Genomic DNA, 23,734 nt, shown 5'->3' with positions numbered 1-23,734 from the left:
ACGGCGGAGGAGCAGGAGTAACGGCAGCAGCAGCACGGCGAGAGACACAGGCGCAGGAGAACTTGCAGGATAGAAGATCGAAGGCCCAGAAGGCGAAAGGAGGCCAGCTATATCAGGTCCATTAACGGCGTGGAACAGGGTAGGTAGAAGTTGTTGTAGTTCGTAAACAGTTGATATTGTAGGATCGAAGAGAAGACGAAGATGGGAGAAAAAAGACTTGGTTAAGACTTACAAGAGGCAAAGAAGAGCTAAAGGTGAAGCTCGACAACGATCACACACCTTCTTTTGCCCGTTTAAACATAATAAGGACCAAGTATTATTTATTGACGGTTCTTGTTCTTCTGATTTTATTATATATATTAAGAATTCTTCTCTGATTCGACTTGTGGGTTTACTGTTCGGGCACAAGGAACATCCCAGCGCTTTTGCATTCCAGGGACCGGCAGGAGAATATTCACAGTAAGGAGAGGAGGAGAAGAAGTAGAAGACGACGGCGGGAAGAGGAGAAAAGGACGCCTGCTAATGCCTGAGATAGGGAGAAGAAGACGCTGGACGGCCGTTGGTCATGTATATACGCCTACACGAGACCATCCATGCAGCCACAGGGTTAGATTCAACAACCACTATCCACCTTATTTTATAGCATGGCCACTCCTGATATGATACTTTACAGAGTATAAAGGCTTAGTACGGTCCGCCTGGTGGGAGAATCCTCGAGTTACTGGACGACGTGACTTGCGGAGGTTGTGATCGTGAGCAGGCGAGATGGTCACGCAGCTTGATATCGCTTTGCGGTCTACTAGTTATCACGATGGCCGCCTGGACAGGACCGAAGACCAGATCGAACTATGGGAACGGTTTACCGAGTCGGACACGGAGAGACGAGCTGAGGACCTGTTTATTCCGCCGGTGCTCCCACTAGACATGCCCCTTAATCTTAGCCGTTCGGCCGGGGTCGTGGGCCTGTACAACGACATAGAGAAGATAAACGTTTCAAGTTACGGTTGATGATATAAACAGGAGATGGACAAGGTATGCATAGTATATGAACAAAGACGCCTGCAAAAGAAAAGAAAGAGGGACAGCGAAAAAAAAAAAAAGAAAAAGCAAAGGTCGAGGGCCATAAGTCGTCAAAGCAGCTCGCGGGAGGATGTCTATTTTCAGTCAAGAGAAAAAGGGAACAAACGCAAAGGAAGAGAAAGAAGATAGATGGATCACTTCCCAGCTTCGACGTAGTTGCTCGGGAAAATGCCGACTCTGCTTCCAATCTTGCCGGTCCACCAGTCATCCTGCTTCTCCGTACGCTTCACGATCGTGATGATATCGCCCTTCTTGAAGCCCAGATCGCCTTCCTGGTCTGCGTTGAAGGTGAAGAGGGCCACGGCCTGGTCCTTGCCCAGCTGTGGCTTCTGGCCGAATACCGGTTTGGGGGCGGTTGGACGGGCAGGGCGGCTGTCGAAGCCTCCTCGCTGACCGAAGCTGTCAAATGTCTCATGCGGGTTAGCGCGGCCGGCAACAGTGTTGGATCGATTCAGACCAGCGTTGTACTGTCTATCGTTGGGGTTGTCCTGCCATGTGCTGTGTCGGTGCGGTCTATCGCTATACTGATAGTCGTTGATTGAGGCGGATCTGTTCCTGCTGGCCCCGAACCCCATATTACCGACAGCAGCATGCCTGTCGTCATAGACAGGGACATCGTTGTACATCCCCTCTGCATACGCAGTGCCATAGCGGCCCGAAAACGCCCTGGACCTAAGCACCGCCATCAGCGGCTCCGCGCCGGGCGGCGGCGGCACCGCACCGTTCAACAGCTGACTGGCAGATATGTTCGAATTGTACATTCTCGCGTTCGCTTCCTTGCGCTCGATAAGCACGCTGCCCTCCAGACTCACACCGGCAAACAGGCCCTTGGTCTTGGAATATGAAAATACACCCGCCACGCCCTTCATGCTCGCCGCACCTGCAGCTTCAGCATTCCGTCCCACAGGCCCAGCGGCGACAGAGACATTTCCGCCCAGGGTTATCGAGCCGGCCTGGCTGAACGTTCGGACGGCCGCTGAATCGTTGAGTATAAAAACGAAATCGGTGAATTCGAAACCGAGCTGACCACCAAAACCAGCTCCTGCGGTTGTGATGGCAGACGGGGCAGACCACGACCCATCTCCAAGCCGGGCAACGACGACACCAGATCCAAATCGAGCCGAGCCTACAAACCCGGCCTTTACCACCGTAAGGATAGCCAGACCCTGTGGACCATGTTAGACTCGAGGTACGCATTGCTTATCACTTCGGCGGGGAGGCAAAACCGACCTTTGCATGACCTAAAATCTCCGGTGGAATGACCTTCTCAGGCCCAAACGACTCCGAAGGGTCGATAAAAGAGAGAAGGATCTTGCTGGCCTTTCGACATTCGCCTGTTTACCGGTACGTATGGGTCAGCTACTCTGCAGATATCATGCAGGGAAGACATGTAGGATTATAACATACTGCCCAGCGAAGAAGGCAACGGACTGTTGAATCCCAGCGGCATCTTCTAACAGTTTTCGCCTCCAATCTATATCTCGTCTCTTATGTCTGTTCTGTGTTAGTGCTGTCGTTGTTCGTGTATATGGTCTCCGCCCGTCAACCCGAGGCACCAAATTCGGAGCACTTCGTTATATACGGTAGTTATATATATACAGGAAAAGGGCGCAGGCCTGGAGCCGTCACTCCTCTTTACCAGTCTGAAGGGTCGAGGATAATAAAATCCAGGAGTCCGAGGTTGAGCCGTGGAACAGCCGGATGCCAGCCATGGCTCTTGGGTTCTTCTTGGGCTCTTCCATGGTGGCAGAGACATCGGAACTTTAGTTAAACCGGCTTATAAGACCCTCCCAAGGCCAACTGGATCCAACATGGATCTACTTTGTAGGTACGTATGTTGAACGCCCTCCGTGTATACATATAGAGGCTTGTACACCTGAGACCGTCATCATCATTCCTTTCGGACCCTAGATTGATAGCATGTCGTTGCTCTCCCGCTTGGAGATCGAAAAAACACCCCTAAGACTACGCGCATATTCTGTCTGACGACTGAACTCTTAGGGCTATCAATCTCCCCTGAAGTGTCTTCCTCGCATGACTTTGTGAAATCAGGCAACTCGTTAGTATAACTTTTCCCCTTAATATTTTATTTATCCTTCTTATATATTTTTAATTATTAATTTTGTTGTAAAAAACAAGATTTTCAGGCTATACAGTGATATTTCTGAAGTTTGGACTAAATACAACGAAAGGTTTTATATCATTATATACAACTAAAGATGGATAAAAAGCGAGGAAGCTCTCTAGTAACTTAATCTACTCCATTAGCTTCCCTTGTCCTCCGTTTGGCACTTTCCGAATGTTTACTATGGTCCCAAATTTCAAACTCATCTCCCAACTCCATTGTTCCAGAATAAAAGTCCTTCCACCCCTCGATTTCATTATTCCGCATAGGTAACCAGTAGGGTTTCCAGTCCTCTGTGGGAGGATATAGTGTTTTATCACAGGCTAGGCGAAATTCGTATCTCTTAGTCAGAGGATACACTCTACCATCGATCATATCATGGGGGGATATAAAGCTTCCCCTCTCGAGGCGGACATTATAGGACTTTGGTCTAAAAGCACTTTCTTCTAGACGCGCTTCATTTATCGTATATTCGGCGTTGTCGGGAAGGGCACGCTTTGTGAGAGTAAGGTTGAGATTGAACTCTGCTAGCAGGGACGTCCCGCTGGTGTCGCCTTGATGGACGGTCTGATCAAGTATGTCTGGGTTTGTAACGCTCCAGTCAGTCTCTGCCGCGATAAATACGTTCATCGCCGACCCATAAAATATCATCTTTTAGCCCGTCAGCGGTAGATGTTAGTTATCTGTGTTAAAAACAAGTTCAAGATACACCTACCTCGCCAGTGCCGTTCTCAAAAAATTCAATTCTGACATAGCTGCGCGAGTCTATTTTCCAATGTTTACCGCAAAGAATTGACCGAATGGTCTCAGCCATGTTGCTCTGTCTTCCAGTGTCTCAATGTATAAATGATGATGTCAATTAGGCAGCTGCTGTTCAAGCTTATATGTAGTACTGCCAGGTCAAGTCTATAAGAGTACACCGAGTAGATATATAGCCGAACTAACTGTTGGATGCGGGGTAAGCAGGAGTGACTATTTATGACGAATAGCATAAATATAACAATAGCAAGGGTTATATCTTAGATTAACTAATAACTGCAAGTACATTTTTTTAGTATTTCTGGTGGTCAAGCAATAAAGCCGTTTGTTGGACCTTTTGGTTTTCAAATAAAATAAGCCAAGATAAAACGCGGCGAAAGAGTGACACATGAAGAAAATAAGCCAATAAAGAATATCAGAGTGAGTGAGAAGAGGAAGGCCTGCTTCCATTTCCCAGCGATGTGTTTCTACATAGTGGCAGCAACTTGAAGATGGCCACATCCACACAAGTTTAGTTGCCCGGCTCCTTGCTCCCTCCGGAATTCTTTGTCCAGATCTTCTCCTTTTCCCAGTCGACGTGTCTCCATCCATCGAAGAATTCGAGGTTATCTTCACAGTGGGGCGTTAGGTTCAACTCCGGGTCGTCTACCAGGCCCTCGGGGATCAATAGCTGCAGTCGGTCTCCATACCCGGTTATGTAGCTTAGGCGCATCGTCTTCCTGGGGTCATAGCCATGAGGAAGGCTTTCAATGTATTCGTCGATAGCTCCGACGTTGTTCCATAGTTCAGGGCGTCCTTCGATACGCCTAGGCACCCACACCTTGGCGATCCTTTCAACGACTTTGGCGTTCGCGGTGATCACACAGCGCCTAAGGAAGTGTATAAAGATTCAGAATAAGTCATTGTTAGGTACGTTGCTATAGTCACTGACCAATGCCACGACTGATCTTCCTTCCAGTCGCGAGGCTTGTTTGTGAGGTAAACGCCCACGCCGATCTGGGTTCCAGCTTCTGCGCCAGTGAAAACAACCTTGCCTGCTTTTCTGTACATCTCGGCTTGTTCCTATGTGTTTCAAATCAGCACTGAATTACCCTTGACTAGAATATCTTGGCTGAGAAAGATGAAGACATACACTGCTAACGGCTCGATAGCCGATAATAACATTATCACCGTCGCCGTCACGTTTCTGGTGAAGCGTTGGAGATGCTGAAATGCAACCAGCCAAAGTTAAAGCCAAGGCAAGCAGCTTGCTGCTGGGGAACATCATCTTGCAATAAGAAGCTGGATGAGGAAGCGGGACGAAGAGATGAAGGCTGCACGAGCTGGACAGTGTAGAGATGTCTGCTGGAAGTGTCTGGTAGAAGGTAAAACGGGATAGAGGATTTGACTCTCCCTTTTATAGATCAGGCATCTCATCAGTAGGCTACGGTCACCGGGCCCTTTTTCTAGGACGTGAGATGTGGCAAAGAGAAATACAGTGTCACTCAGCTACGCGCAGCTCGGAGATTACGGGTATGAACAAACAGCGCAGCTGTTAGATATTGGCCCCCAGCTGTAAGAGTATGAATCATACTGGACAGTATCTAAGATGTTGCAATGAATGCGCCGCGGCTGATCAAGTTTGATGCCTTGATTATGGCGGGGGAGTATTGTAGGGCCGTGGAATTGTCATCCTATTGCATATTATGGTATTCATCCAGGGAACAGACCTCCAACACCTCTTGTCTTGCGGCAAAGTCTAGGTCCCTATTGATGATCCATAGCGATGACGGGGTATATAAAAGACCCGGTAATCCAACACATAATGCGGTTTAATTAGTCACCTAATCCCATTGTTTGGTTGTATGAATCAACTTATACTCTATACCCAATATTTGGTCGGATGTTGATATAAAGGCCGTAGCTCTGAAGTTCGAGGAACTAATACGGAGTAACTAGTCACTATTTAACTAGTTAGTTAGATAGAAAAAAACAATAAATAAGCATCTGGTATGTCGCAGCTATTGCTTGCAGTCAAATATATATATGTTAACTGCGTTGTTATTTTGATGATGTTGAATATCGGCTCTCAGAGCTGTTGGACAAAAGGTCGAGCTAACTAGTTAGTTAACTAACAAATGATTCCTATTGGATACTATAATTAACTAGTTTACTAGTTAATCCAATATCAAGGATGTGCCTCCTAATGAATAATCACGCTTACATTAGCCAGATACAACAAACAGACATGGGTAAAGGGCCAGATACACCCAACCCCCCAATGAGGCGAATAAACAGATAGGTCCTGCGGCTTATTTCATTTAGCTGCACATTCCTTATTAAGGAGATCCCGCCCGTGACTAAGATGAAAACCAAATAACCACCTTGCTTATCTAGTTTTTACATGCCAACATTTATTGATATCAAGAGTGTAGCTCATGGACTTTGCTATGCCCTATCATTTACTGGAATAGGTAGCTTGTTGGAAGATTATCTCTCCCTATTTCTTGGAAAGTATTTGATGCAGTTGGATACCTAAGCATTGTTATCCAAATTCACCAATTATCGCCAACTAGATCTGTTATAAACCTCCAAGTGCTATAAATGCAGCCTACAATTGTCATCAGATTAATCATAATGCATCTCTGTTGTTTTATCTTTCCAAGGATACCAAAATCCTGCGATGGTTTCTATCAACATATTTACATTGGATAATCAATATGAAGTTGAACTACTGTGGTTCTATAGTGCACCCTGGAAACAGTATGCTGAATAGATATATAAACCCCCTCAACGCCATTTCTATAATATCCAAATACACAGATCACTCCTCAGTCTATCAGCATATCAGATACACAGCCTTCCACAGCCCAAGAATCAAAGCCTATCGCCAAAACATCAGATATCAAAACATGTTCTATTCCAAGCCTTCTCGTCCAACCATGATTACTACAGCCTTATTTGTCTTTTTCATCCTTCCTTTCGTCCATTCCACTCCAGTAGCTGGAACCGAGCTTGCACTCCGTGGCATCTCTCAAGCCCAGCCCGGAGCAAACGACTCTAAGTTTGTATCCTGCATGAAGGAAAAATACCCTGGGTATCCTAATGAAATAGTCAAGGACCATATAGACTTGATCTACTGTGGTGATATTGCCGAGGCTATAGATGGAGATAATAACGGTCTATCTACCCGCGATATTAGTATCTATCAAGTTACTAGCTATCTGAAGGACCAGTTTAACCGGCTAGGGATTCGTGATGATAGTCAAAGCCAAGCCGAAAATCCGACCGATTCCATTTTTGTCACTTGTATACAGGAGAAATATCCCTTGTTTCCCCACGATAAACCAGCTTATGAAGACATTCAACGTTGCCATGCTGCCAGACTTAATCAACTCCACTCCCGCGGCGATGACGACGAAAATCGCCGAGACCCAGTCGTGGATATATTTGGTATTCCCGTTACCTTTGCAAATGTCTGCACCGATCGAGATCTCCCGAAAAATTTCCTAAAAGCCGCTGATTTCCGTGCCGATGCTAGACAAATATGTGATGATATGGTATCAGACCTTCTCAAGAACGCAACAGGCGTATTTGGACAAAATCTGAACATCGCCTGGACGAAGAAAGCGTCGAGCCTATATAAACACAAGGACGTGATATTGTGGGCCACACTCAGCCTTTCTCCACAGGCTCGCTCAGCTTTGGCTGGTGTCAAGGCGGCAAAAGAAGCCTATGATACCATCTGTATGAATGCTATTAGCATTTTTGGAACCAAGGGTGAAGGATGTACCTCGGAGCTGGGTTCTATTCAAGGGACTACCACCGGGGTGAAGGACGGATTCCTAGATCTTTTGATCGGCGGAGTAAAGCAGGGCCTGTTGACGATCGATTTTAGACAGAAGGGAGAAGAGTAAGCCTTAGGGCTCTCCTTTGGGGAAGATACGTTGAAGGCACTCGTTGACAGTTTCCTATATTTCTCTCTTTTCACAAATGCAGCCGGCCTGCTTTTCGTTATTTTTGCCCCCTTCGAATTCGCAATGCTTTCTTACCTCGAAAAAAGACGAAAAAAATTGTTCATGTTTTCTATTTATCTGTGTTACTTTCCGAGTCCGTCACCTTTATATTCTAGCTTGTTTAAGTACATTTAGTTGAATAATTGACTATTTATTCCTCGACAACTGCTGCTATCCCTGTCTATCCTGCGCTAGCCAATCACATACAGACAAATTTGGAGCCTCAAAGTATCATATGACTTATATAATCAGAAGATCGCAACGACGAAGCAATAAAATAGAAGAAAATAAATATTCAGAGCATCAGATTTGCCTATAATGACTCCGTGTTGAGCTGTAAGAGGCGCTCGCACGAAATGGGAACCGGTAAGCTAACCACCATACGCTGCTCCGACTCAGGTATCTAACATACACAGTGCGAATCTGCGTCTGCGGTGATGAAGGGACGGGCAAGTCGAGCTTGATAACCTCGCTGGTCAAAGGAGTCTTTGTCACAAACAAGATCCAGGCTGTCCTGCCGCAAGTGACCATCCCTCCTACCATTGGGACGCCTGAGAATGTGACCACAACCACGATTGTCGATACTTCTGCCTTGCCGCAGGAACGGAACAACCTCGCAAAGGAGCTTCGCAAGTCTAACGTCATCCTCCTCGTTTACTCCGACCACTACAGTTATGAGAGGGTTGCGTTATTCTGGCTTCCGTATTTCCGTTCACTGGGGGTCAATGTTCCTGTTGTGCTGTGTGCCAATAAATCGGATCTCTTGCACGAGCATGGCGAGTCACAGCCAATCGAGGAAGAGATGCTACCCATCATGACGGAGTTCAAGGAGATTGACTCGTGTATCCGAAGTAGCGCTAGGACGCATAGGAACGTAAATGAGTCGTTCTTCCTCTGCCAGAAGGCTGTAACCTATCCGATTTCTCCTCTTTACGATTCAAAGGAGTCAGTGCTTAAACCAGCTGCTATCCATGTGCTTCATAGAATATTCTATTTATGTGACAAGGACCGCGATGGGTACTTGAGCGATGGTGAAATTGAAAGCTTTCAAAGGAAGTGTTTTGGCAAACACATAAGTGAGGAAGACCTGGTAAACATCAAGGATACCATCCGAAGGGCGTTGCCCGACTCTGTCACGCCGTCTGGGATAGACGCCAAGGGCTTTCTTCATTTGAACAAGTTGTACGTTGAAAAGGGCCGGCATGAGACCGTATGGATCATACTTCGAGCCTTTCAATATACAGACAACCTATCTCTTCAGGAGGAGTTTTTGCACCCGCGGTTCGAGGTGCCTCCTTTCTCTTCTGCTGAGCTCTCACCTGCCGGATACCGGTTCCTTGTGGATCTTTTTCTACTCTGTGACAAGGACAACGATGGAGGGCTGAATGAGGAGGAGCTTACATCCATATTTGCCCCAACACCAGGTCTGCCCGCCTCGTGGACAGAGGACTCATTCCCGTCATCCACCGTTCGTAATGAGGCCGGCCACGTAACCTTGCAGGGCTGGCTGGCACAGTGGAGTATGACCACGTTTACATCTCCCAAGACAACTTTGGAATACCTTGCATATCTCGGGTTTGAGTCTTTTGACCGCAACAACCCTACAACTACCGCCGCCCTTCAGATCACCAAGCCCCGGAAACGCCGCAGACGACCCGGTCGAGTAGGCCGTAACGTTGTTCTCTGCCATGTTGTCGGCGCACCTGGCTCAGGCAAGTCGTCTCTCCTTGACGCCTTCCTATCTCGAGGCTTCTACCCGTCCTACCGCCCTACCATTCAACCGCGTACAGCTGTCAACACGGTTGAGCTTCCGGGCGGTAAGCAATGCTATATGATCCTTGATGAGTTAGGAGAGCTAGAACCTGCCATTCTCGATAATGAGACAAAGCTGCTCGACCAGTGTGATGTAATCGCGTACACGTACGACTCTTCTGATCCGGATTCGTTCGCTTATATCCCCAAACTGCGAGCCAAATACCCACATCTAGAGGAGTTGCCGAGCGTCTTCATTGCATTAAAGGCTGATCTGGACCGGACTACTCAACGGGCCGAGCTACAGCCAGACGAATACACGAGCAAGTTAAACATGCCGGGTCCGCCATTGCACGTCAGCGTGACTTGGAGTTCGATACAGGAGTTGTTCGTGCATATAGCAGAGGCAGCCATGGAACCCAGTACTGCCTTCCCCCGCGTTGAGGAAGATGTGGAAGGAAAATGGATGGCGTGGGGCATTGCGATCGGAGCTGTTGTCTGTGCCGGTGCGGCAGCTGTTGTTATATGGCGACGGGTCAGTTGGGGTGGGAAATATTAGTATTCTTGGTAGATATCATTTACACACACTACGATAAGCGATGCATTTATTTAGATACCCATAACATTTAGATATTCGAAATCTATAACTTATAATACTATTTCATTACGTTGAGTAAGGAATGTTCGTTCAGCGGCCTCCCCCTTTTCACTAATTAAAGTTGAACTAGAGTATGGGGAATCACATGATACGTGTAATGCATCCTATCATTGTATCCCCAAACAATATATTATTATCTTTGATACTTGCCTGTGATATCTAAACACTCTTCATAAAACCCGTTGATAAATGTCCTAGTGCCTTTGAGTTTTTACTTTATTTCCGCAAAACCGCTTCTCCCCACCAGCCAAAGGTAGAGGAAACCTCCCGCGCTCAGAGACATAACAGCCCCTTCGCCATAGCATAATCCGTCTAAAGCTGTATCAACATGAGTGACGCATACGAAAGAGAAAGGTATTGGCCTTTTGAAAACCTTTCAGGAGCTTTCCATACGATCCGGCGCTAACTACTCACTCTCTGTCGGGAACCAGACAAAACAACTCCCTCCTCGAATCCTTGTCACAGAAGACCAGTGCCCTCAAGTCAGTTACAGTAAACATATACGACAATGCGCGTGACCAAGATATGATTGATAATACTGTCTGTATCTCCTATAACGACGACGCCAACCTCCATGTGAAGCACCCTTATGCTGACAGCTCACACGTGGGGATATCTAGAGCGATGTCTTCTCATCTCTATCGACAAACATCAGAGGCAGCGCAAGCCGGCTGACCCGCATGGCGAGGCAAGGCGACAAGATAGCCGTATTGAAGCTTGCGGCGATTCTGGTTGGATCCGGGCTTGTGCTGTGGGTTATTCTAGGTTGGATATTCTGAAGCTGGCCGGCCATTCCCAGCTTCAGTCTGGAAACCCTCCAGAACATACATAATGCTACCTTTACGATATCCCTTGCGTTCCACATTTGGTGACTGCTTTGCATCTTGGGAGAATATGGTGTAATGCCTGTCAGACTGTACAGATACTATGATGGCGAAACCAATCCTTAGAAGTATCGCAGGTTGACTATGGGTTATTTCTGTTGATGAACATTCCATAGTGCATGATATTTGGCGTTTGGCACATTAGCTGTTGCAGGAGTTATATGGTACGGAGAAACTATGGCTTATTTGATATCCTTTCCTCAAGTCTATATATATGCCTGTTAACCATCCGAAATATTTTACATAATAGCTATGTCATTAATATCGTTCAGTTACAATCATCGATCGTATGAAAAGAAAAAAAAAAACGTGCCCACACTCGGATTCGAACCGAGGACCTCATCATATCATAATGAGTACGAGTGATGCGCTACTACCACTGAGCTATACGGGCGACCTGCGACTGGGTTTTGGGAGTTATCGTTATATTTAGCAGCGGTAGTATAGCCGTTTTGTTCGATGATAAAAATATTCCACGGGTTAGTTGAAAAGACAAGGCCAGGTTGTTTTGCCGCCAAAGGATGTGTTGGCATCGCCAGTTTTGCGGTTTGTGTCTGGAGTCCGTACGGTGGCATCCCTGTCATTCGAACATGAGAAAACACACAGGCTGCTCAACCAACTTGTGTAGTGAAATGAATAAGTAATGGCCAGTCTTTAGGGTCGTTCTGCTCACGGCCACTCGTTTTAGAGTAAAAGATACTGACAAAAGCTGCTTCACTTGATTTGCTGTCCAGATTTTTATTTTTATCGATTCTAATGTTGATGACTACACATAGCACGTGACATGGAAATCGGGCGGTTTCGATGACTGCAATCAAAAAAAAAGGTCGAGATGGAATTTATCTCTCACAAACACATGAACTGGTCGTGTTCAGTGTCATCAACTCAACATATAAATGCAGTCTCGGTTCTCTGTCACCTTTTATTCTTATCCAATACAAGAGATGCAATTATCTATCAGACGCAGCACCCGATCGAACCAAGTAACGACTGCCGAGCATGGATGACGCGCCCCCCCTTTTGACTGTAAGCAAACTCGACCCCTTCCATGGCCACAAACCTGCCTCGTATATGTAGCAGCCTGTCGTCGGTGTTGTCTACGTGCCTTACTTCTCTGGCTAACAAAATATTCCCGTAGGAACTCGAAAACGAGTACTGCCCACCTCTAGACCCCGCACTTTTCGTTGCCATTGTGGGCGATTATGACCTTAATGACGAGTCCGCTATCCAGCAGCTGCGCGAGACCTTAGACACACTAAAGATATCTGCAAATGAGCAAGAAGATGCCGTGTTTGACCCGTCTGGAACAAGTGGGTTCGACTTTCTGGAGGATGCATCAGGTATTGCATCCGCGCAAAGCGAATCACAGACGCTAGGATCGCATGAAACAAACACAACAAGCCTGGGATCGAATTTCTCATCACTCGGCGCAGAACTGGATAGCAATTCTGGACGGAAGCCCGACAGTATTAATGGCGCTTCAAAACAGTCAGGAGACTCCACAACTTCCATTAAAGGGTTGAGCAAATTAAGTTCAGAAGATCAAGCAACATACCTCAATGAGATGTTTCCCTCAATCGACCGATTTACTGTTTTGCATACACTCGAGAAAAGTGACGGAAACGTTGATAGGGCGATGGATGTTCTTTTAAACCTGTCTTTCTTTGAGGATAGTCAGACTTCCGGCACCAAGGAAGATTATATCTCGATTCCTAAAGGCATTGAGGGGTTCGAACACACATCCTGCAGTAATAAGGGACGCAGAAGAGCCAAGAAGAACAAGAACAAGCAGCAACTGCAGCAGCTATCAGAGTCCGATCTCTCACAGAACTCCTCAAGCGATAGCAGCGGGCCCAAACCCGAGAATAGATGGGATAACGGAAAGAAAGATATGGAGTTTATCTGTTCGAGGACAGTCTTGACTATGGTTACTGTTAGTTCAGCATACCATCTGAATGGTGCCTCTCTACCGGCAACGATACGCACCCTGGCAAGGGATGAAGCCCAGAAGTGTTCAGAGAAAGACATGGAGGATGCGGTTACCCGTACCCAAGTTACTGAACTCCAGGAGGAATTTTCAGCCATTGCACCGAAAGATCTCGCCGCTCTCCTAAGGCTAACGAGGAACTGCATCTCCGCTGCGAATGAGCTAGCAAGAATAATGGTAATAGATCCTATACCAAATCTTTTGCAGCCAGTGTATAGGGCAGCTGAGCCATCTGCGCCACTCCACACTACTACAAACCGTAAATCTTCTAGAGTGCCATCTGTTCCACCAGCAACAGCCGCGAGACCAAATTACAACCCCGCCATTAGCCGTGCCATCGCAGACAGACATCTCATGGCGAGCCAGCAGGCATTCCAGAAAGCCCATTCTGCCTATCGTCGTGGAAAATCAGACCGCCTCATGGGCGGCGCAGCAGGATATTACTCTTCTATTGGCCGCGAACATTTTGAAAAGGCCAAGAGAGAATCTGCCGTTGCTGCAGATGCACTAGTCTACAGCCAGTCAACCAGCAATGTCCTAGACTTGCATGGTGTCAGCGTCCAAGATGCCGTGCGAATCGCGAAGGAGGGTGTGGAATCATGGTGGGAATCCCTAGGCGATGATAAGTATTCCAACCGCATGCGTGGACGGCCAGGAGTGCAGAGCTACCGAGTTGTCACCGGGCTTGGACGCCACAGTAAGAATGGCACTGCGAGGCTAGGCCCCGCTGTTGCGCGGTGTTTGGTTAGAGAGGGCTGGAAAGTAGAAGTTGAGCGGGGCGCGCTGATAGTGACTGGCTTGGCCGGACACCGATGAGCCATGTCCTTTTATTTCAGGCATTTATATGCGTGTTTGTGTCCAGTGATTTTATTGTCATTTTATAAGCGTACGGCGTTTGGAATCTTGATACCCCAGCCTTGTTAGCGTTCGTTTTACGATATGGCTTCATGTATGAATGGAAACATTAAGCTAGACAATAGATAAGCTATCCGGTGAATGATTTCAAATAGTGAAAAAAGGCGTTTAGATGGCTTCACCCGCTTGGCGTAAGTTTCCTAATTTAAGCTTAAAGATTCCACAACGTCATTTGTAACTTACTTAGATTTGGAACCTGTTTTGATATAAAATAACACCATTGTCCTTACGACTTCGCAGATATTGATTTCGGTAATGTCGTTCACACGAATACTATACAAGTCAATCGCATCCAGGCTCCTGCCTAGCAGCCGTGCATTGAGATTACAGATTAACCGCTTCTACGGCGGATCGATAAACGCAACAGCCACCCGGCCAATTCTCCTAGGCACATCACCTATGATCGGTTTTCTATCCTCATTCTTCAGCACCTCCAGCCCCGGCGCAAGTTCAGGTAATATGGCGGATTACCCAGAGAAAAAGACTGAGGCCGAATGGCGTGCCATTCTCTCTCCAGGTATAGCATCCAAAACACTACACCACTGACTGACAAGTCAAGCTCACCCATGAATGCTAGAACAATTTCGCATCCTTCGCCAGAAAGGGACCGAGCGTGCCTTTACGGGGGAGTACAACAAACATATGCCCGACTCCGGCGTCTACCAGTGCGCCGGATGTTCTGCACCGCTATACAACGCATCACACAAATTCTCGTCGGGTTGCGGCTGGCCAGCGTACTTTGATTGCATCCCTGGCGCAGTCAAGCGCCTCGAAGACCGGTCATTTGGTGTCACTCGAACAGAGATCGTATGTGCGAATTGTGGAGGGCATCTGGGCCATGTATTCGCGGGTGAGGGGTATAAAGTACCGACTGGCGAGAGACACTGCGTGAATAGCATTAGTCTGAGATTTAACGAGAAGGAAGAAGCGGCAACGGATCCCAAGGAGAATATATAGTCTCTAAAAAGCTGGTTGGAGCTGGGATTCAGCATGTAGTTTAGATACTTAATATTGTGTACATCAACAAGAACTTTTTTCTTACTTTCAACCTCGGAGATAAAAAAAATATAACGTGACATGTCCTTTGATTATGTAATATGATTTATACTGCGGGATCGAAACATCGAAACGACAAAGTGCTTTTTGTTAATCGACAGAGCTGAAGGCAGCAATATATCTGTGATACAACCTCGCTAACGGGGAAGACAGCGTACAGGCATCTGGATTGACATATATAAGCAGCTAATTCCCCAGGTCAACCCCTCAAGCCTCTCTACTTCTTCTTACGGCCTGGTTTACCGTTATCATTCAAAAAGATGTCTCGCCGCCCGCCAAACGCTGATCGGGCAGCGCAGAACCAGCAGATGATAAAGAATCTATTAAAGCTGACCTGCAATAAAACATGTGCTGACTGCAAGCGGAATAAGCGTAAGTCTCTATTTTCGATTTGCTCCGTTATCCTCATCCGTTTCTGAGTTCTTATCTTGAGTGGGCTTGCCCCCTGAATATTAATTATTATATACTCCCTCTTATAACCACCTATCTTACTGACTGCTGGCATCAATAGATCCAAGATGGGCAAGTTGGAACATCGGCGTATTCGTTTGTATCCGATGCTCGGGTATTCATCGAGGAATGGGAACACATATCAGTCGTGTAAAATCTGTGGACCTTGACTCCTGGACGGACGAGCAGTTGCAGAGTATCATGAAATGGGGAAATGCAAGGGCAAACAAGTACGTTGAACCTGGGCACATACGGATCAGGATCTAGAACAGCTTTTCTTTTCAGCAGGACTGACCTCTATGGCATAGATATTGGGAGGATAAACTCAACCCTGGGCATGTGCCGTCCGAAGCGTATGTGCAACGTACATCCACGATTACGGTACTGCAACCACAGAATACTGATTGATTGGATAGGAAGATTGAGAATTTCATCCGAACAAAGTACGAATCGAGACGATGGGTTATGGATGGTCCGATGCCCGATCCGTCTACGCTCGAAGTAGAAGGTGATGAAGATGTGGTACGTACGAATACATTTGCTGGTTTGCACTGCACTATGACTGACACCAGTTTTAGCCTTTGGCAGTTATCCAGGAGAAGGCCAAGCTAGAGCGATCGGCCTCCCAACAACACCAAAGCTCTAGCCGTCCCCGACCCGCACAAGCTCAACAAGCCGCTGTGAACTTCTTTGACGACGAGCCTACAAACCCACCGCCGCGACCGAGGACCACCGACATACCAGGATCCCGACCTACCCCCCATACAACAGCCGCTCAGAAGCCTAGCAAACCAGCAGATTCCTTGCTTGGATTAGATTTCTTTGGCCCAAGCCAACCTAGTGGAGGAGCTACCAGGCCAGCCAGCACTCCAAGCGGGGATGCTCCCGCATCGGGTCCTTCAAGGCCAGATCTTAAACAATCCATTCTATCCCTTTATGCCTCAGCACCCCCCAAACCTCAAGAGCCTCAGCATGAACGAAACTCATCATTTAGCTCATTTTCATCCCCTCCATCCCAACAGGCCTCTAAACCTGATGCGTTCGGTGGACTTACTGATGCCTTCAGTGGCCTGAGTTTCCCTTCGACCACGTCGCCTCCCATCCCGAAGCAGCAGCAATCGACCTTTTCTGCTTTTGATAGCCTTACCAGCTCCATGTCCTCACCTGCCGCTCCAAAGGTAGCCTCGCCTTCCATGTCAACCAGTAATAGTTTCTTCAACGATCCCCCGAAGTCGCGCCAGGTTGCATCACCACCTCCAGCCAGCACTTTCGATTTGATGGGCTCAACAGTGGGGTCGGCGAAGGCACCTGCAGCACCTCCGAGCGCGTCCAACGATATGTTTGATCTCTTCTCCTCACCAGTGCCAAAGGCAGCCTCCACTACAACGACTACATCCCCTCCGCTTGCCTCACCCAGCCATAACTCCGCCTTCAATCTTTCGTCACCCCCTCAGCAACCAGCAGTAAAATCGCACCCTACAAGCAGCGTTAGCCCTTCGAACGCATTTTCCGCCAGTACCATGGACCCTTGGGGTGGCAATGCGTGGAGCACAGCTGAGCCATCACCCCCGGTCGCGACTTCAAAAGCTACGTCTTCAATGAAAGTCCCAGATACCTTAACCGCCAACGATATAGGTAGTGGCTGGGGAGCCCCCTCGCCTGCTGCGACGAAATCAACTCCAGCAGTCGCCGCCGATGAAGACTTTGGCGGGTGGGCCGACCCAACCCCAGCACCAACCAAAAATGGAAATAATTCTTCCAATAAAGGCAAATCTGGTGGCTTTGGTGGTGGTGATGACTTGTTTGCAAACGTTTGGGAATAAAGTGGCCTTGATATGATATTGGTAGTGGTCTCGTTGCTCCATTCTCTCCTGTAACTGGAGAATTTATAGAGAGGATAATCGAGCCACAATAACAGGCTATATTTCACCCGCCATCTAGCATGACGATGAGAAACCCCCAGATTCATACATCCCTTGTCCTTTTCCCCTAGTTTCTATTGTCCCTTAATAGCATAAAATGAATTATGGGCACGAGAAAGCAAAATATATCTTTTAATTCGTACTTTGGCACTTCTCTCCTTCATATCCTCAATACCGGAATTACCACTCTTCCATACCCCTTAATCCCTTTGTGCCTGCTCTGGTCGCTTTTACCAAGGAGTTAACCCTTCCTACCTCTTGATTCGGTTTATCTGGCAGGAACTGGCAAAAGCAGTTTATATTTTTCACCTTCACCCCGAGGATCATTCAAATCAATATACCCTCTATATTAGATACTGGATTCTAGCATCATTGCATCTCAATATACCCAAACCCGGTTTTGTCTTAACCATTCAAGATGGCGTTTAAACTCTGCGCTGCTATTCTGGCGCTTGCTATGTCTGTAGCGGGTATGTAATATCAATAATTCCAACACTTGACCACCAACGTGATTTCAGTCCATCGGTTAACACATTATTTCCATAGCTATTCATATATCATATCCTGGGAAAGGCTTGGTTTTGGATCTTTCCCTCCATAACGATATCAAGTGGACTTCTACTCAGTATGCTTCCCATATCATGGCTGCTCCTTTGGCAAAAAGTTAATGTAGTTATAGAACCGACCCTCAGCGTTTCTCGATCGAGCTGGTGAACATGGCAGTCAATCCTCCCGTCATTGTCGAAATTGCCGATGACGTTGAAGTATCCAAGGGGTCTCTACTGATCTCTCCCGTGGTCAAAATCACTCCTGGGTACGTAGCAGTCCTGCCATGATGAGATAAGACAGAACTAATACCTATTTTACAAGTTTATAGGCAGTCATATCAGTACCATTTTATCTCCAAAGACCCGAAGAATCATGATATCCTTGCCCAGTCTCCTCCCTTTACCGTCAAGAAACCCGAAGTTGTGAAGCCAAACAACACTCCAGTTGCCACTATACCTTCAAAAGCCGCAGCTACTGCGAAAGATGGGGAGTCACCAAAGTTGCCTGCTAATATCACAGGTATATGACCCCTTTAATACGCTCTTCGGCTTTCCCGCTGTTCCGGAATATCAAATACTAACGCTCTATAAAGCCTCTATTACTTCTTATCCTTCTACAAACATGGCAACTTCTACACGTTTACCAACAACTCCTGGTGCTACATCATCAAAGTATATCATGTCAATTCCCACCATCAATCCTGTGCGAAACACCGGAGTACCACTTGGAGGGCTTACCCCAGTCGCATGCCTCACGCTAGCTCTCTTAGGTTTTTTTTGGAATACAGTCTAGAAATAAGCGACTCTTGCTTAATTCTTTAACATGCAGCTTTAGTTTATGGTTCTTGGAAAGTCTCTTATGGTAAACAGTGTCCGTTTCGTTTCCCCGTTTATGGTCTTTTGGCGATGTCCCACCCTTTTTTCCAGGTGTATAGCATGGTGCATCATCCATTTCCCACCTTTGACAGTAGTAGTTAGAATATATTATATTACTTGCGTTTCATATCTCTTTATACCGGTAAAAGGAGCTGGAAACCAATTCTCCAACTCTGGTTAGTTGCCGGTGTTCTTTTCAACCCCCACAACAGTAAGATTTCACAAAGTTGAGTTATAGATTGACTGTTTGTTATACACAATGTTTACTTCCTATGGTAAATATTTTCCGAAATACAGGAGCGTATACAGCAGTGATATACGTTATATCAATTTGCTTCATACTCAAGCTTCCGCTCTCCCACATCGGCTATAGCCAGAATAGCATTCACCAATGGCAGCGGGCAATTTTCTCGAAGATAGGCAGCCACAAGGTCGTTGCCATTCGTCACCGCGCCTTTAGTAGCTGTTAGCAAGTCGTGGCCCATGCTAAGAAAACAAGGATTTTGGAAATAAAACATACCACTTGTCCAGATATTCCCATCTTTGACAACTCTTCGTGTATTGTCCCATTTCTTCACTGCAGGAAACTTCACTTGTAGATCGGATATCAAACCCTTCGGCCCTGTAACGTTCTTTTGGTCCAAAATACCAGCATACCCAGCAATATAGCATCCGGTGCAGATCGCCAAAATCACATTTCCAGCATCGTTATGCGCCCTAACATATGCCGAGACAGACTCGTCAGGGATGTACTTCAGGTCCGGCCCAGGGATCACTAAGATATCCAAGTTTCCTGCTGAGACAGACGCATCGTGGACTGAGGCAGTGAGCCTAATGCCAATCTCGGCGGTGCATTGGATATAAGTGCCAGCACAGTTGGGCTTTATGCCAATGTAATGGATTTCAACAGGCAGTCCGAGGCTGGCTATTTCTGCTGGAAGAACGCCTATTCCCGCAATATAGTCCTTTGACATCATCCCAAGGAGGTCAACAGCCGCTAAATCGAGGAGTTGAACTGCTTGCGTCAAGAGGACTCCGACTCGGAGCTGCGTTGGGGTTTTGGAGGCCATGTTAGAATAATTCGACTTTGGGGGTAATGGAATATTCGGTGGTCGATAATGGTTGATGTTCAATTAGAATTCTAGTATTTTCCGCCTGCTGGTACTGTGCTCTTTATACTAAGATGTCGTTGAGCTGAACTGGATTTCATATTTGTAATCCCATCAAGGAATATACAGCATCATGCTTGACAGAGGGGCTAGAAACAAGGATTAATAGCCTTCTCAGTACGAGGCTATATCAAAAGAATATGCAGGAAGGAGAATTAAATGATCCCATCGGTGCAATAGACCATCCGCCGAACTAGCTACAGTCACTTTTTCATAGCATATGTCGGAGAGTCGGTACCTACTTCGTAAGGGCTTATAATCTGCAGGTCCCCTGGATTAACGCAACACACAGAAACTGGATACTAAAAACAGCTGATTTTGCTGGGCAAAAATCCTTCGTTCAAGCTTGAATCGCTATTAAAACTGAATAATACATGACTGGTCCATGAAAACACGTTTATTTGAGAGCAATAGCTCCTCCCATCATAGCCGTAATCTTCGCCCCTTTCGCCATAACATGGAAAATGTGGCTAGTTTTGTGTGGTATCTGAAACAAAAAGAAACGAGAAATGCAACCATTCGTCCGTCTAATGAGGAAAAGAAATAAATATGGAGCGTGTGTGGTGAGGGTTGAGGTGAATATGTTTAAGAAGAGGAGTCGAGTTCGTTCAAGAATCCAAATATCTCCTTTGTCAAGCTCGGGTTCTCCGTTGCAGCTTCGATCAGGTGCATTCGTTGGGAGCCAAAGACCACCTTTCGCCATGGTAAATTGTTATATTGACTCCCCGATGGGGTCGACGGGAGTCCTATGAGAATGTATCTCATCACCAACAAGGCTTTGTATGCGATTCCGTATGGTTCACCGTGTTCATCAACAGGCGTTGGGTAGAGCTTGAACAGTCGGGCACGCTTGGGTTGGATGATGAGCCGTTGAGGGATGGGTGGTGGTTTGGTCATGTCTCGTAATGGTGGTAGGTGAGAGGAGACATGGCCGGCAAGTTGTGCGATGTTCGGTGTGGGAGTTAGGTATTCCGAACAGTAATCCCAATGGCATGCGTGGGGGTTTGAAGGCTGTGATTGAAGATCCCATCCACCTGTAGCCAAAGGGCTGAGCTGAAGATGATCTTGAAACACATGATTGCGTAGGATGGTAGGATCAAGGAATACATGGTCGCACCGAACATCTCCTTGTTTCCCCCATAAGCAGTGGAGACTCGGGTAGCCATCCAGGTTGTAGGTGGTTTCGAGAGGGCGGATGCCGCGGATAATGAATCGAGCAGAAGGGCCTTCGACAACTTTGGCCTGTGCGGAAGAGAAGGTGTTGCTGACCGTGCTGATAAATTCGGTAGCTTGGAGGGTGTCGGCTGCTTGCACGCCTGGGATACGGTTTTGAGTGAAGCACGCTTGGTAGGCCTGCCAAATTGCTAGTTGGGTAATTTCACATTCTGGATCTTCAACAAAGCAACATTTGAGCCAGAGGCTGCACCGTTCGGGCTCAGGGTGCTTGACGAGCTCACGATAGAGATCCTGATGTGGCACTGGGATTTGGTTGGGAGGCGGCGCTTTGCGCTCGACCTGATCGATTATTTCCTTGTTACGGACCACACTGCCATAGTCCAAAAGGCGGACGAGATGGGGTATAAGGTCAACCGGTAGGTTAAAATCTGTAACAAGTTGCTGAACATTAAGCTGGTAGCGAGAGAACTGATAGAGGAAATCAAGGGCGACAGAGAGGAGTTCAGGATCTTGCTTGAGAAGAGTGAGACGGATGACCTGTTCGATAGTTTGGCTGGGAATTCTATCGATGATCTTGGATTCAATGCGCTCAATGGCGAACAAACAAAGGCATTTCATCGAGGTCATGAGTTGGAAGCGGTCTTCACTACTTATTAGCTTGATAAGGGATTGGTAAAGAGGGTCCTCATCCCATAGGTCCCAAAAGGGGCAAGTCTGCTCAACGATTTCCAAAAAGTAGTTCTTGAGCTCAATAAATCTATCCTGGCGGGGAAGGTTGAGAATGATGGTGGCGCAGTCTCTCAACAGTGGCTCTTCAGAAAACCAGCGGGCGTTTTCTTCGAGCAGGCACATGTTTCGAATGATAAGGGCAGCCTGATTGACGCGCTGAAGCCTGACGCGAAACGATTCATCCTCAATGTTGGTGTCATCCAGACAGACTGGCATGGCTTGAATGCGCTGTAAAAGATTGGGAGTGCCAGTTAAGGCGAAGATAACATTAGGTTTCGAGATGGGAACATCATTTGGGTGATCGAGCTCGATGGCCCATTCTTTTCCATAAACGAGAAGAGAAACTTTCAAAACTTGCTTAACGAGAGACTCAGCCAACATATTAAAGTCGCTGAACTTGAGCTTGTCTCCTCGTTCGTCAGAGATAACAATGAGATGATGAAGGGCAAAATCGACTTCTTTGTCAATATCGGATCGGATGCCCATCCAGCAGAATCGGTAAATGTTTGGAACTGATGTTTGACGGTCAGAATCATGCCAAAAGCAGGTAGGGTAGAAAAAATAGCTTAAATCCAAATATTGAAGCATTTACGCGTGGTACTACGTACCTTGGTCCGGAAGAGCGAGAGTCATGAGAGGGTCGATATCAGGAGGGAGGGGTAAACGCTGAGAAGATGTAGCAAAGACACCACGCCGATTGCTCGGGGTATCATGTTCGATAACGTCCATATTGGCGTAAGAGAGAGAGAAGAGGTTGACTGTTGGATGAGGTGAGGGAGAAGATTTGTCGAGAAGAAGTAGAGGGATTCGGGAATGGGACTAGGAGTAAGGGAACTCGACTAGTCCGCGCGTTTGCGCTTCCCCGTTGACTTGGGGCGAGGCAACTTCGGTAGCGCGGCGTTGGCTGGACGTTCTTCGCGTTAGTGTTCTTGCAGACAAAGAAGTAGAGGACAAGGACGTGGAACATACCAGCCTTGGCCTGAGATATACTAGGGATCTCAGACGCAGGAGTCAACGACAGCGCCAATTCGAAGGTCCTATTAAAAAAAAAAAGTAATCAGTTCAAGTTCTTCAACGTAAAAGTTGCACATATATCAAAGGGCCGGAGAGTAACTCACAGTAACCGCTCCTCGTACAGCGTCTTGACCTGGTACGAGAGGGTTCCAGCCAAGCCAGGAGACACACCCACGATCTCTGCGATCTCCCACCAATTCCTCTTATCCCTGGAGGCTGCGTCAAAGCCTCCTCTCGCCGTCACCTCGACGAACAGAGCGTATACGTTGACCTTCTTGCTTCCGGCCGGCCAACGTGTCCCTGGACGAGCTTCCCACGGTTCGCTCTCGCTGCTGCAGAAACACAGGCCGGTTAGCTATGACGGATGTTCTCTTCACTGAGCTTGCTTCAAGATCTTCCGACTTACCCTTGCTCGCTGTAGTGGTGCCTCAAACACACCCAGAACCGCTCCTGATCCTCGCAGACAAGTTCAACTGCAGTCTTTCCTGGCTCCATCATGAAGATTCACGTGATCAGAACAAGCTTGCAGTGAGAAATGTGCACGTGATCTCAAGGCAGAAAGTAGGTGGTTTGATCACAAGAAGGTCTGAGCGTGTGCACGTGATGAAAAAATAAGGAAGAGAACCGATGGAGCTAGCT

General features: G+C 47.1%; 12 protein-coding genes and 1 non-coding gene across 13 annotated transcripts; 7 read left to right on the top strand and 6 right to left on the bottom strand.

Moving 5' to 3' along the window:
* Positions 1-1,214: 1,214 nt before the first annotated feature.
* On the bottom strand, positions 1,215-2,822 carry MCYG_00487 (DUF500 and SH3 domain-containing protein; the record flags this gene model as incomplete). The annotated part of the gene is made up of 3 exons (XM_002850337.1): positions 1,215-2,246; positions 2,311-2,414; positions 2,720-2,822. The coding sequence occupies 3 exons, from the start codon at positions 2,820-2,822 to the stop codon at positions 1,215-1,217; spliced, it is 1,239 nt and encodes a 412-aa protein (XP_002850383.1).
* Positions 2,823-3,228: 406 nt separating this feature from the next.
* MCYG_00486 (conserved hypothetical protein) lies at positions 3,229-3,856 on the bottom strand (the record flags this gene model as incomplete). The annotated part of the gene is made up of 2 exons (XM_002850336.1): positions 3,229-3,323; positions 3,388-3,856. The coding sequence occupies 2 exons, from the start codon at positions 3,854-3,856 to the stop codon at positions 3,229-3,231; spliced, it is 564 nt and encodes a 187-aa protein (XP_002850382.1).
* A 619-nt stretch (positions 3,857-4,475) lies between these two features.
* On the bottom strand, positions 4,476-5,231 carry MCYG_00485 (uncharacterized protein; the record flags this gene model as incomplete). Its single annotated transcript, XM_002850335.1, has 3 exons — positions 4,476-4,833; positions 4,896-5,026; positions 5,097-5,231. 3 exons carry the CDS (start codon positions 5,229-5,231, stop codon positions 4,476-4,478), a joined length of 624 nt encoding a protein of 207 aa, XP_002850381.1.
* A 1,654-nt stretch (positions 5,232-6,885) lies between these two features.
* MCYG_00484 (conserved hypothetical protein) lies at positions 6,886-7,860 on the top strand (the record flags this gene model as incomplete). The annotated part of the gene is made up of 1 exon (XM_002850334.1): positions 6,886-7,860. One exon carries the CDS (start codon positions 6,886-6,888, stop codon positions 7,858-7,860), a length of 975 nt encoding a protein of 324 aa, XP_002850380.1.
* A 414-nt stretch (positions 7,861-8,274) lies between these two features.
* MCYG_00483 (mitochondrial Rho GTPase 1) lies at positions 8,275-10,270 on the top strand (the record flags this gene model as incomplete). The annotated part of the gene is made up of 2 exons (XM_002850333.1): positions 8,275-8,325; positions 8,376-10,270. The coding sequence occupies 2 exons, from the start codon at positions 8,316-8,318 to the stop codon at positions 10,268-10,270; spliced, it is 1,905 nt and encodes a 634-aa protein (XP_002850379.1).
* A 427-nt stretch (positions 10,271-10,697) lies between these two features.
* MCYG_00482 (SNARE) lies at positions 10,698-11,148 on the top strand (the record flags this gene model as incomplete). Its single annotated transcript, XM_002850332.1, has 3 exons — positions 10,698-10,723; positions 10,801-10,909; positions 10,990-11,148. The coding sequence occupies 3 exons, from the start codon at positions 10,698-10,700 to the stop codon at positions 11,146-11,148; spliced, it is 294 nt and encodes a 97-aa protein (XP_002850378.1).
* A 415-nt stretch (positions 11,149-11,563) lies between these two features.
* On the bottom strand, positions 11,564-11,647 carry MCYG_10505. Its single transcript has one exon. It is a non-coding gene; the product is annotated as a tRNA-Thr (tRNA).
* Positions 11,648-12,252: 605 nt separating this feature from the next.
* MCYG_00481 (smr domain-containing protein) lies at positions 12,253-14,056 on the top strand (the record flags this gene model as incomplete). Its single annotated transcript, XM_002850331.1, has 2 exons — positions 12,253-12,279; positions 12,392-14,056. 2 exons carry the CDS (start codon positions 12,253-12,255, stop codon positions 14,054-14,056), a joined length of 1,692 nt encoding a protein of 563 aa, XP_002850377.1.
* A 354-nt stretch (positions 14,057-14,410) lies between these two features.
* On the top strand, positions 14,411-15,112 carry MCYG_00480 (peptide methionine sulfoxide reductase msrB; the record flags this gene model as incomplete). The annotated part of the gene is made up of 2 exons (XM_002850330.1): positions 14,411-14,672; positions 14,733-15,112. The coding sequence occupies 2 exons, from the start codon at positions 14,411-14,413 to the stop codon at positions 15,110-15,112; spliced, it is 642 nt and encodes a 213-aa protein (XP_002850376.1).
* Positions 15,113-15,471: 359 nt separating this feature from the next.
* On the top strand, positions 15,472-17,484 carry MCYG_00479 (stromal membrane-associated protein; the record flags this gene model as incomplete). The annotated part of the gene is made up of 5 exons (XM_002850329.1): positions 15,472-15,583; positions 15,723-15,891; positions 15,970-16,014; positions 16,078-16,183; positions 16,240-17,484. 5 exons carry the CDS (start codon positions 15,472-15,474, stop codon positions 17,482-17,484), a joined length of 1,677 nt encoding a protein of 558 aa, XP_002850375.1.
* Positions 17,485-18,001: 517 nt separating this feature from the next.
* MCYG_00478 (uncharacterized protein) lies at positions 18,002-18,924 on the top strand (the record flags this gene model as incomplete). The annotated part of the gene is made up of 5 exons (XM_002850328.1): positions 18,002-18,053; positions 18,130-18,208; positions 18,263-18,397; positions 18,461-18,651; positions 18,725-18,924. 5 exons carry the CDS (start codon positions 18,002-18,004, stop codon positions 18,922-18,924), a joined length of 657 nt encoding a protein of 218 aa, XP_002850374.1.
* A 409-nt stretch (positions 18,925-19,333) lies between these two features.
* On the bottom strand, positions 19,334-20,077 carry MCYG_00477 (ThiJ/PfpI family protein; the record flags this gene model as incomplete). Its single annotated transcript, XM_002850327.1, has 2 exons — positions 19,334-19,470; positions 19,528-20,077. 2 exons carry the CDS (start codon positions 20,075-20,077, stop codon positions 19,334-19,336), a joined length of 687 nt encoding a protein of 228 aa, XP_002850373.1.
* A 684-nt stretch (positions 20,078-20,761) lies between these two features.
* MCYG_00476 (conserved hypothetical protein) lies at positions 20,762-23,593 on the bottom strand (the record flags this gene model as incomplete). Its single annotated transcript, XM_002850326.1, has 5 exons — positions 20,762-22,593; positions 22,690-22,839; positions 23,051-23,118; positions 23,200-23,427; positions 23,502-23,593. 5 exons carry the CDS (start codon positions 23,591-23,593, stop codon positions 20,762-20,764), a joined length of 2,370 nt encoding a protein of 789 aa, XP_002850372.1.
* Between the last annotated feature and the right edge of the window lie 141 nt (positions 23,594-23,734).

Source organism: Microsporum canis, genomic scaffold (assembly GCF_000151145.1).
Source record: "Microsporum canis CBS 113480 supercont1.1 genomic scaffold, whole genome shotgun sequence".
Taxonomy (NCBI): domain Eukaryota; kingdom Fungi; phylum Ascomycota; class Eurotiomycetes; order Onygenales; family Arthrodermataceae; genus Microsporum; species Microsporum canis.
Note: the sequence above shows the minus strand (reverse complement) of the source record. Positions and strands in the feature narration are given on the sequence as shown.